This window comes from Ictidomys tridecemlineatus, chromosome 11, assembly GCF_052094955.1.
Source record: "Ictidomys tridecemlineatus isolate mIctTri1 chromosome 11, mIctTri1.hap1, whole genome shotgun sequence".
NCBI lineage: Eukaryota > Metazoa > Chordata > Mammalia > Rodentia > Sciuridae > Ictidomys > Ictidomys tridecemlineatus.
The window spans coordinates 32,348,761-32,364,356 of NC_135487.1; the positions used below are offsets into that span (position 1 = coordinate 32,348,761).

The 15,596-nt window shown below is 42.6% G+C and overlaps 1 protein-coding gene across 14 annotated transcripts in view; it reads right to left on the reverse strand.

The window, feature by feature from the left end:
• The window catches only part of Eri3 (ERI1 exoribonuclease family member 3), a 132,733-nt gene that overhangs the window by 96,630 nt on the left and 20,507 nt on the right, over positions 1-15,596 (reverse strand). For all 14 annotated transcript variants that reach the window (XM_040288539.2, XM_078026127.1, XM_013364465.4 and 11 more), the window contains one exon: positions 2,028-2,144. In XM_040288539.2, coding sequence (XP_040144473.1) covers positions 2,028-2,102 — 75 coding nt within the window. In that variant the 5' untranslated portion in view covers positions 2,103-2,144. The remainder of the gene's footprint in view (positions 1-2,027; positions 2,145-15,596) is intronic.

Here is a 15,596-nt window from a genome sequence, read left to right on the forward strand (position 1 = left end):
AGACAGATAGTTAAAAGTATAATGTGTCTGATCAGTGCAAAGCTGGGGCAAGCACAACCCAGGCTGGGATCAGGGAAAGCTTCCCAGGGAAGGTGACCGTTAACAGACTTCTAGAAGACAACAGGAGGTAGAGGGAGGAGAGCGGCAGTGGTGTACAGGCAGAGGAACCACCACGTGCAAACATGAACTATGGAAGGGCAGTCTTTGGGTGAGAGGAGCCAGGTGGGAGATGAAGCAAGGAGATATGAGGCTGGACAACAAAGCAGGGGCCAGGTCATGGAGAGTTTTGAGCTCTGAAGCCCGAGACAAAATGACCCAGTGCCAGCAACACAACCATAGTCTTATTTCACAAACAGGCTTCATAGCAATATCCCAACCATACTCCTACTCCCCCTCAAATTATGCATTCATGTCCTTGGGTGAAACTGTCTAGAAAGAAGAAACATGGCTTTCCTCACATTCATTCAATGCTTCTTCCCCTCCTCCTAATAGCAGGAGCAGCAGCCCTGCTCTGGTGAAAATCTCTCTGGTCCCCATATGTTCTATGAAAAGCTAATTGCCAGGCCCAAAAGATGTGCTTGCATTAACTACTAACCAGACCTAAGTTTTCCCTAAGTGGCCTATATTGAGCACTCTGGATACTCTGGAACAATGGTGGTAAACAGTCCCAAACAAGCAGTAACCTTTCCAAAACCAGAGTCTGCCTGGAGCCCAAAAGGTATAGGCCTCACACAGAGGATGAAGAATAGGGCGAGAAGACTTTAGACTTTTGAGCCAATGGAGGGCTCAGGTGACTGGCTTCCCTCCCTTCCTAAAAGGAAGAGAATTTTCACCATATTAAAATGGAGATTTTTTTTTTTTTTTCAAAAGGAGCCAAAAGGAAACATTAGTTTCTCCTGGAACTTACCTCTGGTGAGTTCCAGGAGAAAGCAGGGAAACCAGGAGATAAAAATAAGGAAAAACCTCAACATCATTAGTTAGAACAAAAGCTTAAAAGACCAGACATCTGCCACGGATGGCAAATTCTGACGTTAAGTCCAGGTGACCTTGCACCTTGGCTGTCAATCTAGAGGTCAATGAGATGCCCAACTCTATCTATCAAGCAGGCCCCTCTGCAGCCTACTCCACTCCAGAGATGTCTGGGATTACTTAAGAACTTCTCTCTTCCTGTTCCGTTCACAGGTAGGACGTAGGTCTCTAAATGAAGGCACACAACCTCTAATACCTCAGTGCCAAACTCCTAAAAGATCCCAGAACATTCACATTTTCCCATCACCTCTGTTACTACATGTATCTGACTCATGATTCCACCGCAGGATGCAAAACATGACATGTCATGGGGAAAGCATCCACAGAAGGCTTCTCCTCACTGTACTGGAGGTCAGAACTTTCAGGGGCTCCTTCCCTCTGCCAATGGCTCTTCTGAGCTTTCAGCAAACCTCAAAATCTCGGTCAGTCTCAGTTTTATAATCTGTAAAACAGGGTCAGTATAATCTGCTGACAAGGTGGCCAGTACAGTACTAGCCAGGGTAAGGATCTTTCAGCCTTGGCCAGCCTATCTTCTCTTTCCTTGGTAATAGTGTGTGCTTCCCACAAACTCAACCAATGTTCCATACAGGATCATTTTACAGAAGGATAGAAAGCTAAGAAAACCTGAACATAACATTTCCTTCCAAGTGGCTGAAATCTTCACCTCTTGCCAACTGACCCTAAAGAAAATAGAACTAGAAAGAATCTGTGACCCAGGAATACCATCTCAGACTCCAACTGCCCAGTCGCCAGGAAAAGCAGGAATGATAAGGAAGGGAAAATGTTGGGGAAGCTGGATTAGGTTGTGCTACTGCTCTCCCTAGAATTCCAGGCACAAGTGGAGTCACAACTTTATGAAAAGCTAATTACCAGGCCCAAAAGATGTGCTTGTGTTAACTACTAACCAGACCTAAGTTTTCCCTAAATGGCCTATATTGAGTACTAATAATCCCAAAGTTCTCCCAGAAGCCCTTGCTACTCAACTCCAGGGCCCTTACCTCTGTACAGAAGGGGGTAAGCTGTGGATGAACTACAGGCTGGACATACATGTGAAAGGTGGACTCAATCTCCATGGTCCGGCCATTTAGTTTCAGGATGGGGAACTCGATGATTTCCTGCAATGCCAAAAACACAGAAAAGGAAGTTAAGTTATTTTAATCAACCATTTCAAATGATAACTCTTTAAGAAAGAATGAATGTTTGGGGCTCATGACTCCTTCCAGGCCAATCCCAAGGCTGAACAAGATGGCACCAGCATGGTTATAGTCCTAACCCTCCCACTGCTAGTAGCCTCACAGGCTCCTTGGACTAGACAAATACCTGCTTCCTCCCCATTGTTTCTGGAAAGGGGAAGAAAGACAGTGGTATAATCCGCCACAGTTTCTCCAACAGATTCTCTAGCAGAGGCCTGCTCATTTGAGCCCCTAAAAAGAGACCCTCCTTCCTTTTTCCAAGTTCCCTGTCCAGGAATGAGTCTGGATCTCTCGCCATATAGACAATCAGCCATCAGACCAGTTCATAGATTTCCTTGCATGAAGTTTAAACAGAGGTGTGAGTTTCTTTAGTTTTTATGAGGGGGAAAAAAAAGAAAGATAAATAATAAATAAAGCAAAGCCAAAGGAGATACCAAGAGAAGCAGAAAACTGAAGACAAGTAATAGGAGCTAGTGCCTCCCACCTTTCTTTCAGGCAGTACATGCTCCCCCTCTTATATCCACCCCCAACCGGCCCTCACCCAATTGCTTAGCCAGCCCTTCCCAGTCCACTGGAACGTAATGGAAGAGAAGGAGGAGGAGTGACAATTTGTTTGGTGTCTCTAAGATTAATTTGTCTCCGTTATTTAATAGAGATGCACAGCATCAAGGTCCTGGTGTGCAAACAGGCTTGCAGAATGCTGGCTGTGCAGCATGTCTCATACATCGCTCCTGGGAAGGGAGGGACACACCAGAGGGGGGAGAGGGCAGGAGAGCACACGCGCGCCAGAGAGAAGAGGGAAAACAAGAAGAGAGAATAAAAAAAAATATTGCTTTTTAATATTCAAAAACAGTTTGCAAAATTTAATCAAAGCAGAGGAAAAGCTAACATTTTTACCACTTTGACATTTTTATTAGCGCTTTCATAAATTTTTAAAACATGAATGGAATTAGTTTACAACACACACACACATACACACCAAAAAAACTGCCCTGAAAACATCTGGAAGAGACAAATAGGAAATAATAAAAAATAAATAAATAAAAGCAAAATCTTCCAAGTCAAATTAGCATGTGGAAAAGGCCTCCACTGCAGAGAGAAAAGGGGGGCTTTGCTCACTCAGTGGCCCCAACAGTCAGCATCCCTGCCTCTGAACCCCCATTCTAGAGGGCACTTTTTCAGTATCTCTGAAATCAAGGCCAATTGGTTCTCTTCAGAGACAGCCTGGGGAAGCGACAGAGGGGCTGATGACACCTGACAGCACTGGGGAAATGGATGGGTGGGAAAACAAAAGGAGAAATAGTCATCTCCTGATGTCCCAGGGAAACCACGTATCCTCCCCTGAAAACATACCCGCTAATATTGGGCTTATTTTTAAAGCACTGATTTCAATCCAACACATAACCGCAGGACTGAAAAACCAAATCAGGGCAGTCAGATTTCATGCCAGAGAAATTCAAAGGTTCTGGTTGCCTGATCTCTCTGGGCTGATCCCCAAAGATGGGGAAGTTGACAGGAGCTTATTGCCAAGCATAGGAAGGGCAAAATAGCTGCAAGGCGGAGGCAGAGGGGAGACAGAGGAGGAGGCCTGGGATGCTGCTTAAGACTTAGTGATAGCTCTCTCCTCCTAATGCAAAGAGAAAAGAAAACTCATTCCTCAATTCCCTAGGCCTTTTGTTCCCCACAAAGCATTACAAAGCAGCCCAGAGAGAAAAGGAGTTTGCTCTGAAAACCAAACGTGAACACACACATACACAACATACACACTGGTCCCCCTGAAAAATAAGATAGATTTCCAAGAGCCAACTCTGAAGTGCATCCCATCTGCGTTGGGCTCATTTGACTCCTGAATTTCCTTCCACAAATTCTTCCCTTCCACTAAGTAGGAGAAACACTTCCCCCAATAGAAAGAGCCCCATAGCTAGTGAGTTTGGCTGCCCTGGTATCTAAGGAAACAAATACAGCCAGCTCCTCACTAACAATGTTAGCTGGGCCCACAATGAAATTTAACCTGTGACACAACTGTACTTTTCATTTAAACTTTCATTTGAGAGAAGCAGTGTTTGGAGACCTGCAGTTTGTCCTGCTAATAAAGACAAGTGTTGGGACCTTTAAGGATGCCATTCATCTTTGGCTTTTATTAAATTCAATTTTCTTAAGCCCATGATACATTATGAAATTAGGAGTTGACATTCCTCTGGAAACAAAAATATCTATCAAACATAAATAGAAAAAAACTCCTCTATTACCAAGAATTTATGGCTTAAAGTTGATCTCTTTCCACTTTTTTACAAGCACATGGTTTGTTTTAGATATCTGAAATGCTATTATAGACCTGGAATTTCATTAGTATTTATTATAAAATTGTACATACTCCAGCTCCTGCTCTGACCAGCCCTAAGTCAGCATGCCCAACAGATTCCCTAAAAACTTGGCCTTCGGGTTTCCCCACTGCAGGTTAGTATTCAAACTTCCCTCCTGCTGGCTTCCTTACCTATAGGGAAATGGAGCTGATGGATTTGCTTGAACTCAATGCCACCCTCCCTGAGACAAAAAAAACAAGCCACCTCAGCTCCATGTGGGGAAAAAGGCATGGACCCCTTTGATGCCTGGACCCACTGACCAGGACACATCAGACTGGGCCTATCATAAACATACCTTTCTGATGTTGCTAGCCCATCAGTCAGGAGTATTCCCCAGTAACAAGAGGGACCTTACAAGAGCCAGTCTCAAAACATGACTGCAGGAGCCCTTTGGCTGCACAGGAATTGTTAACAATGAGCCTGCACATTGGCATATTCATTTAAGCCACTGAAGATGCAAAAGAAGAGCTCTTGATAAAAAGCCTTCAGAGAAGTCAGAGCAGAAAGGACCTCACTTATGTATTTCTTATCTTCCCATACCATTCAGCAAGTACAGACTTGAAAATATTGGGCCCAACATCCCAATCACGGAAGAGGAGGCCTACCTTGCACCAAACTGAGGTCACTACAGTAAGTGTACCTAAGTCATGCCAAACACTTCCTTGACAGTTTTTAGCTGATAATGATCAGAGACATAATCCCAATACTACAGGTTGATAGCATCGTTTCCAACCAAGGATTTGTGAAGATGTGCCCAGGTCCCAGCTTCTAAGTTCACTTGCTCGGATAATGAAACTATTATCCCTGTCCCTCTCTTTTCCCCACATTCAATTTCATCATTCCCTGAGAAAGAATTCTTTTCAGGAACAGTTGAATACTTGGGCAATGGCAGCACCAGAAAGGAAAAAGGAGCCAGTTTGTATTTACAAGCCCTCTTTCCTGCCCCTAATAACAGTTTCACAATTCCTTATCTTCATATGCCATTTGCACTCAATTAAACTACCTGGGTACCTACTGACATCATGAAGTGTTGGAGTGTGATTTAGAGATAAGACATAGTCTCTGCTTTAGAGAAGTACATGAACTAGTGAATATAAAAGATAAGTGAGCAAATAATGAACAGTACATTGTGATAAATACCTTAGTGGAGGGACATACAAAGTGTTATGCTTTTCTACTTACAAAAGTGTGCTTCCACATACATTTTCTCGTGACATCCACACCATCAGTAGGTCATAAACCAATACTATTTAGCACCTACTATTTACCAAGCAGGGACTAGATGAAAACATAGAGATAAATACAATGAGATGTGGTACCTCTCCCTGAGAAGCTCAAAGTCTGTGAAAAGGATGCAGAGTAGTCAATCTCCAACAATCTCCAGGACATGTGAAAAACAAAAGCATCTTATATCCTTCCATTTACTATGTACTCTGTGGCAGATGCTGTGCTAGGTGCCAAAAGGGAACAACTCACAAGGTGGGAATGGAATCATTACTATCCTTATTTTCATAACTATGGCCCAAAGGAGGTAAGTCACTTACTTATGTCTATAATGCCAGTAAGGGGTGAAGGTGAGATTCCAAATGGGAAAAAGTAGGGCTAGCAAGCTTTCAGAGTCTGATAGGTCAACAAGGTCTGATTCTCTTAATATGAAGGGCTACACTCAGTCTTACTGTCTCCTGGAAAGAGAGGCTGTTCTCAATTATAACAACAATGTATGAGGATTCCCAGGCAGAACGTTCCAGAGAATTGCCACTGAAAAGTCTCCAACATAGTTGCAGCTGCATGGATGACTCTAGGTTATGAGTTGAGGGAGGGCAAGAACCTTGAGCCTTCAGTTTATATCCTAAATCTATCTGTTCTGGTCCACAATCCTCACTCTCAATGTTGTTGAGCATACATACAAAGACGCTAACAAGTAGAAGACGGAGGAAGACAGCTTGTTTTTCCAAAGCATAAATTCTTCTCTGCCTGAGCTGATGTTTCCATGATTTTCTAGCTCTAACAGAAAACATTCTGCTTTCAGGGGACCTTCCACAGGTCACAGGGGTGATCTACCTGAGAAGACAAAGATGGTAAGTGGCAGAGCTAGGATTCAATATAGAGATATATAACACTCTAAAGTCCTTTCTCCTAGATCAACCACTCTCTCATCCCTAAGTGGTTTCTTCCCTCAACTGCTACAAACCACTAAGTTACAGACTTACCTTTAACCAGCTACCAAGTTTGTCCGCAGCCAAGGGTTTCAGGGAACAGAGGACTTTGGGTGCTAAAATAGGGATAGCTAAGCACCTACAAACTACCTACACCATTAGGTTGTCCAAGGGCAGAGCAAAATATCCAAAATGTTGGTCTGCTGATAGTGGATAGGAAACTGGCTACAACTTGACAATTGAGGAAAAATCCTCATAATTTCAATTTGTCAAGTATCCAAAGTTTCAAACCTATTGTAACTATTGTCTCTCTCAATAAAATGCCAACTACAAATCCTGTAAAGGGGAGAGAAGACAGAGAAATAAAAGAGAAAAACCAGGCAAGTATTCATTCACCTTTACCTTTTTAAGTGAGTTGAAACAGAGGTTTTAAACCCAGGTGCTTTAAAATTGCTCAACTAGGAACCCCAGATTCCACTGATAAACTGAGGACAAAACTGAAACAGTATTTCATAAGAAATTTCACCTCACCTTCAGTAGATTATAAGAAATAAATGTGTAGGTTGTTTTGGAGTACTCAAATTCCCTTTCACTGAACTGTCTGCAGCAATAAGATTATATTTGGAGCTGGGTACAGTGATGCATGCCTGCTATCCCAGCAACTCAGGAGGCTGAGGCAGTTCAAAATCAGCCTTAGCAACTTAAAGAGGCCCTGTCTCTAAAAAAAAAAAAAAAATTAAAGAGGGCTGGGAATGTGGTTCAGTGGTCAAGTGCCCCTGAGTTCAATTCTTGGTACAAAAAAAAAAAGAAAAAAAATATATATACATAATATACACACACATACATACATACATAGAACAACAATAACAACAAAAAACTGATTCTAAGTAGAAAGAACTAAGATTAGACTGCTGGAATTCATGACAATGGTTAATAGTGGAGCATTCTAGCCCTTTTTTCCAAAGCATAGATTCTTCTCTGTCTGAGCTGATGTTTCCATGGTCCTATCTGAAATAAGGGAATGAGTGGATCATTTTTCATGGCTTTTCCCTTTTAATCTAAAAAGAAACTGGCATTTCCTCGATTTGAAGACAGAAACAGTTAATCTATTCCTTCCCGTTTGAAAAAAAATTCCAAAACGCACCTGCGTTATACTGAAAAATTCTGATAAAATCCAAAAGCAACATCACACCTCAAGACAGAAAAAGGAGTACCTGGCACAAGATGAGTTTTATCCAAATGGGTGGTTTTGAATAAAAATCCCATGCAAAGGCTTGCCCTTTCTCCAAAGGAACAAGGGGGGTCTCTGGACCATAGGGAAAAGGTGATTTTGGACAGTGGAAATAAGGGCTGCACTGGGCAATGGGGCATGGTTTGCTTAACAGTTTCTCTCTTGGAGGAAAAAAAAAAGACATTTTATGCACAAGGAGCTTATTTCTTAAACAAACACTCGTGGTTTTGATTTACACCACAGCCTGCTCCTAAATAATTTATGGCGGGTTAAATTTATTGCCGAGCCCTGGCTGGCTGCAAATTCGAATTGCCAAATAATTAGATTTTAGGGCAAAGCTTATAAATTACCCGTCGATTTGTCCGGACTTGTTTGTCAGTTGCTTTGTGCTTCGGGTCATCTTTGGCATTTGGCTGTTTGGGTTTTAATTGCTGATTTACACTTTGACAGATGAGAGCTGATGCTCAAAGTTTCAGAACAAGGAATGGTACAAAATCAGAGCTTTAAAGGCCTGATTTTTCACCTGTATGTTCCACTCCACCCATCCTCCAAGACCCCAAAGCAGTTAAAATATAGAAACAAGGGTGAAAACAGACATTGCTATTCTTTATTGGAGAGGGTGAGGATACAGAGTGAACTGTAATTTACCTTTACTAAAATCAGAATTTTTCAAAACAACACAATATCAATAAGTGAAGGGAAGCAAAAGCCTTACAAACCATATCTTCACCTAGAGGTGTGCACACCTGTGTCTCCCTCTATATGCAGGTGACACTGAAACAGCTTCAGTTCAAACATTTTTACATACCTGATTATACATAACTTCAGATATCAGTGGCCTTTGTGAAGCTGACCCTTCAGGGCAATAAACAACCAAATGATTTCTTTGTAGCTACTTGCATATATTTGTCATGTAATTAATTTAAATGAATCTTAGTTGTGTGCAGGAGAGGTCCCCTGAAGGCAGCACTAAGGGCAAGCATGGAAATGGAATAGCATACTAAGCCCAACCTACCATTCTAATGGAAGACAAACAAATCTCTCTGGGCAGTGCCCTGACTCTATCCACTATGTTGATAGAGGGCTAGATGGCTCTCAGTATGCTTCCATAAAAGTAGGGTCTGCCTTCCAGCCTCCTGCTATACACCAACAGCTTCCCACAATGCCATGGGTCAAAATAATATTAAGTACTAATCCCACCAATAAGTATCAACACCTATAACTACTATATGCCAGGCACTGCTCTGAGCACTTACACGTATTAGTTAATTTTATCCTTCTATAATATTGGTTCTATAATATTGGTATTATTATTAACTGCCTTTTACAATAAGGCAACCGAGGCAGTAAAGAGTAAAAGTAACTTGCCCTTGGTCACACTGCTAGCAAGTGATGAAGATAAGACTCACATCTACACAGTCCAGTTCTAGAGTCCATGTTTAACCAACATGTTAGATTAAATAGCCTCTTCCTCAGTTCCTCTCACTCTGGAAGCCCAAAGTCTCCACTCTGGGAATTGGGCACATGCATTCAATGCCTATTCAATTATTTTCCCCCTAAAGAGCTGGGGGAAAGTCATGTAATTTGCTCAGAATCACAAGATGCATCAGAGGCTTGATTAGAGAATTACCATTTTTCTAGTCAATCCAAATACTGTCCTAACAATTCACTGGCTGTGGTTGAAGAGTTGGGGGTAACAGATGATCAAGACAGAACCAGGTTCACTCAGGCACACAGAGAGTTCTGGTCAGGCAACTTGGCTAGGAGCCGAGAGAAGCTGGCTGGGATTCAGGAAGGCCTGCTCAGTAATTCCCATCCATAGAAACTGCTGATATTTCCCCATAGGGTAGCTCACAGATTCCCTGTTTTTCTGTCCACATCTGATGGCCAAAAGTCAGTACAGAAAAATGGGCTGACATGACAGAATTAAAAAATCAAACTACTAAGCAAGAATATACAGTCTGTCATCCTGCCCACTGTGCGCTGAACCCTTTTCTCACACATTAGCTCCTGGGATCCCACATCTCCATTAGCTGGCAGGAATTACTCCCCTATTTTATGGATGAGAAAGTTAAGGCAGTCAGTGGTTCTCAAACCACAGTTCTCATAGGCAGCATCTTATCACTTAGGAACTTGTTAGAAATGCAAATTCTGGCCCCTACCTCAGATTATCTGAATTAGAAGCTGGGGCAAAGGGCGGCAATCTTTGTTTTAATCCACCCTCCAGGTCATTCTGATGCTCACTGAAGTTTCAGAAGTATTGGTTCAGACTAGAATAGCATTTCTCAGTCTTCAGACTACCTGAAGATCTTGTTAAACTGCAAATTCTATTTAGCTCTGGCATAGGGCCTGATATTCTACTTCTAATAAGGTAAAGTGGTCGCTGCTGGTTCACAGATTATACTTTGAATAGCAAAGGTGCAACAGTCTAGAACATCTATGTTACATTCCTTGCCACAGAGACAGTGACCAAGTTAGAATCAGAACTCAAGGCTCTCATTTTCTCTCAGAATAAACCCTTACTCTGGCCACTTTTAAGCTCCCCTGGGGAAAGTCCTTTAGATCTGCCAACCATCCCTGGCTCTTGCCATCAAATTTCATCTTCCTTTATGCCAAGAGCTTAAGGAGAAAAACTGGCATGTCACATCCAGAACTTAATAGAGCAAGCTGTACATCTCTGTTAAGGAGCTATCAAGAGATTTCTTCATTGTGGTGATGCCTGCCACCTTAGGCAGTCCTGGACATCAACTACCTTCACAGTGCTCAGCATACTATTCTTTGAAACTTCCAGAAGAACACCTTGTTTCTGTCCAAATGGACCATAAAGAAGGTTTGGATACCTCTTCTATGAAGAACTCTCAGACACAAGTCAGGAGCTTATCAAGTCTGTCTTGCCACTTCTAGTTCTAAGAAATGCTTCTCTAACACTGACCACAAATCTGGAACAGGATCACAGAAATTCCTGCAGATCATGAGGCACCAACCTGGGGACTCTTTGCCATTGTTACCAACACCCAATTCTACATCATCACCATGAGCTTCCTTTGGGGGTTTCCCCTGACAATGGTACTCTAGTCATGTTTCCTTTCCAGTCAAAGTAGACTTTTTCAAAATTGCATGGTTCAGCCCATTCATGAGCTCTTACCTTTCCCAGCCCCAACTAACTACCAATCCCTTTCAGTTTATCAGTTTGCCTTTTAATTCTACTAGTGCCAGGAAAAGTACCTATGAACAAGAAGACATTGTCCCTGGACCACAATCTCAAATCAGGGCTTTCTGCTTTATCATAATTTTGGAGAGCAAGATTTCAAGTTTTGCTGGGCATGGTGGCATACACCTGTAATCCCAGCAGCTCTGGAGTCTGAGACATGAGGATTAAGAGTTCAAAGCCAGCCTCAGCAACAGCAAAGCACTAAGTAACTCAGTGAGACTCTGTCTCTAAATAAAATACAAAATAGGGCTGGGAATGTGGCTCAGTGGTTGACTACCCCTGAATTCAATCCCTGGTAGCCTCCAGGCCAAAAACAATTCCAAGTTTTCTAGCTAATTTTTATCTTATCTAACCACAACTATCTACCTCTTCTAGTCTAATGGCCAAAAAGTGTCTCAAACAGATCTTAGAGGGGTTACTGCCTATACTACCACTAAGGATGTCACCTGAAACAGTTGCCCCCCTGTAAGTTCTCTTTGATGGGGATCTTAAACTCTGAGCTCCCATTTACAACAAGCTCCACTCCCTATCAATCTCTTGAAGTAACAGTGCCTGTTACTTCCCTGTAGCCCACTACAATCCAAGGGAGTTAAGAGCTAGATAAGAGCATGGCTCTCATGCTTTTCTTTCTTTCCCAGCACACCTAAGGGCTATGACACATAACTTCTATTTCCATCACCACTGCCCTAGTCCAGCCCTCTAACATCTCTCTCAAGTAATACATTCAAACAAGTTTCTCTATACTCATTTTTAACCCTTAGAACATCTTCCTCTTTGTTCCCATGAATTCCTGTTGCTATTTCTATTTTTTCCCTTCCATTCAACAACACATTTAAACTTCCTTTCTGGCTCACTAACTTTGCCCCCAACCTTACCATGGACTCTGCACTGTGCAGTCTTTACCTTGAGCAATACTAGCATCTCCAAATAAGAGCCTCTGCCAGCATTTAGCCCTCAGATCAGCCCTTAACTGGAATGGCTCCCCAGGAACTAGACACTGACCACCACACTAGAAGAGAAGTAGAGCCTCTCATGTAACAGAACTGTTCTGCTGTTCACAGACCTTCCACATCTCTCACTGGCCCACTACATGCAGAACAGGACCCAAACAGTAGCCTACTTCAAGGCTCCTCTACTTCAGAATAAAAGTTTCCCTGATGTTTGTCTCTTCCTCCAAGGTCTCCTTCCTGATCTGTCTCCTTTCTTATTCTCTCAGCACCTATCTATTAGGGCTTTGTCTATGGATGTACTTCAGACAAACCCCCTCTGCCTGGGCCAGCCTGCTCATCCTTCTGCTGCAGACTGGGGGGTGGGGAGGTCGGAGTATCAATCTGGGAAGACTCTTGTCTCCGGCTTTTAAGGCTATGGCTCAACTCTCTCAATTCTCAATTCTGGGGCTCAAAACTCATCACATAAATGAAAGGCTGTGGGGGCTTTTTAAGTACTGTGAACACCCAGGATAAGAGGATAAAAAATAATCATCCCAATGGCATCTTAATAAAAATGATGCAGGATCCTTTCTTCCAATGAGACAGAGATGGAGAAAGCATCTCGAATATCAGTTTCCTCACATCAAACAACTGAGCTTGGTCTACAAAAAAAAAAAAAAAAGTGTAATCAGTTGAGGGGAGAGAAAAGACAAGACAGGATGGAGACAGGAAATCCTTTGGCCCACCTACCCCTTTCTGACTTGCTGGCTTGCTTTCTATGGCTGAGCACCTGTTGCTGGAGCTCAGAGGTAGCACTCAATTCACACCCTCCAATCACCTCTACGTTTTCCAATCTTTTCTTGCAACCCAGACTCTCCTGTCTCTTCATTAATTCTTCATTCCACACAGCTCTTAATGTCAGCCAGCCAGCTGTTTAACTGTTTGAAGGATTTAAACCTCCTTGGTCTACTGAAGATGGGTCCTAGCAGATCCAAATCCAAATTCCCAGTATAAGGGAAGAGAGATAGTAACAGAGAAGTTACTGTCTCTCCCTAGAGACTTACCAGTCCACCTAACTGCTAACTTCAATGACAGCTGAGATATCTGATTGGCTTCCCTGACAATGCCTCAGAGCCTCAGCTCACATATTTCCACTTTGACCCTCGCCCATTTTGCCCAGACTTTATAGGCTCAAATTCTCTCAAGCCACTTATAGCGTTCATATTCCCACAACATCCCAGTAAGAACTTCTATCTTGAAAATGAAAAATACCATATAACTGATATAGATAATCCAACCAACTCAACAGTGAAATATTCACCAAGTTCAAAGTCTTCATTCTCCCTCTCCTTAATTTTCAACTGTCCTACAAACAAGCTTATAAGCAAGGTCAATTTTCTCAGACTTAGGTCAATTCATCCGACTTTTACTCTGTGAGCCCCTTCTTTTATCCCTGCTATAACAGTGTGAGGCCTCCGGCCTACATGGCCCTCCTGGGTCTCCTAAACTTCTTATAATATAAAACCTATCACACATCCCACACACACAGACACAATGAGAATGGGGCTGACTACTCTCATTCTTTGTGTCCCCACTATACCAATACTTGCCTGTGTAATAATAATTATTATATTGCCTGATGATGGTCACAGATTCCTGGACTCTGAGCTTCTTGAAGGTAAGACTATTTTTTGTCTTTATACCACTATAGGTACTATCCCAAGAGCAAAAATAGGTCTTTTCATTATCTCTAAGGTGGTGACAATGAAGTCCTCCCCATTCTTTTAGTTGATTTTGTCAGGTCCAATAAAAACTTTAAAAAGCAGCTCAGTGTCACTGTTATTTTACAGTCCCTGATTTCATTCACCATTTATCAATGGTCCTATTCTTTAGAGCTGTTCATCACACCAAACTAAGCCTAGTGCTTAACAAAATCTGCATTCCAACAGCTGTCTCAGCCCAGGGGAGGCCAGAGGATAATAAGAAGCTAAGGGGGATGTTTCTTGATTTACACTAAATTATGTGGTGATTTTGTTACCAGTGACCCAGTGCTCCCCAAGGAAAATTCTTGGTCCCACCCCCAGGCAACTCCATGGCCTAACTATACACCATGGCAGCTTAAAGGTATAAACCCTGGAGAAGGTGAAGAAACAGTCTGAATAAAGCAAATAAACCCATTTCCATGGTGCCTTGCTATGGCAAACACAGAAAGCAGCACCACCATGTATTGGTACTCCATGTCCTGAGATGTATGTTTTACCTCTATACTGTGTCTGCTCCAAATAAAGAAGAGCCCTTCAGCTTTCACAAGGAATTACATCACTGCCAAGGCCTGGACCCAGCAAATGCTTGTTCCCATTCAGAGTGTGCTAGTGAGGAGCTGGTAGGAAGAGTTGGAGGGTGGGTGTTATGGGGAGGCCCATCCCTGTGGGGGACCACCAGAAAACAGCAGCCTGTGGAAGGGGAGGGGGAAGCACCACATTTATGGAGGCAGTGACAAAAAGGACAAAAGGGCCTAGTGGGCCATCCCATTCCCACCATCAGCACTAACACCCAACAGCAGAATTCATTTATAGTGACCCTGGAAGAAAAGATGTATTAAAACAGAGATATAACTAAAAAGAAAGGCAATAATTGGTCTGATGGGCAGGGGAGAAATTATTCCAGGAGTCGGAAGCCTGTGCAAGAACACTTACGGCTCACACAGTCGTCATAACTCAGTCCCCTCAAGCATTTTGTGCTCTGCTTATGGTGTTAACTTTAATGTCTTAACATATAACACCATCCACAGTAACACAAAATACTACACACGCCAGATGAGGCTGAATTATAGTTGCTGTGGGAAGCATAACTTTGAATTTCCTGATTTTGGTGCATTTAATCTCAACCATAATGTTACATTAACGTCGGTTTTGCATTTCATTTCCTAGTTTAGAAGAATAGCGTCAGCGTCTTCGCCTGTTTGTATAGAAAAAAGTGCAGGCTGACTGGGCCACAGGCAGAAGGACCAGAATTCAACAGCTGGGCACTCCCGCTCAAAGGCCTGGCCCAACCTGTCCCACTTGGAGGAGCTATTACTGGGATAAGCTTAATGGAAGGAAAAGGTGGGTTCTTTCTCTAGGGCACTGCCTTTCTGTTTACTTGGAGACTGAAGGAACCAAGAATAGAGAGAAGGGGAAAAGCTACCCATGCAGCAAAGAACAATGTTTGTCTTTGGAGGTGAAGGGGTGAGTTAGGGGATTCCTGACTTTCAGCTTTGAATGGAGCAGAAAGGGAATTGATAAAGTTTGGTTTGTAGGGATCTTAATCAATTTCCTGTAAAGTTTTCCAAAATATCTCTTTCACAAAAGACTGTAATGATGTTTCAGCTCTAGGTCATATTGAAATCCTCCAAATGCCTCTCTATATTATTCCTTCTACTCTATCACCATCAACCCTTCCCCCATCCTGCCCTCCAAAAATAACCTAGCATCTGGACAATTTT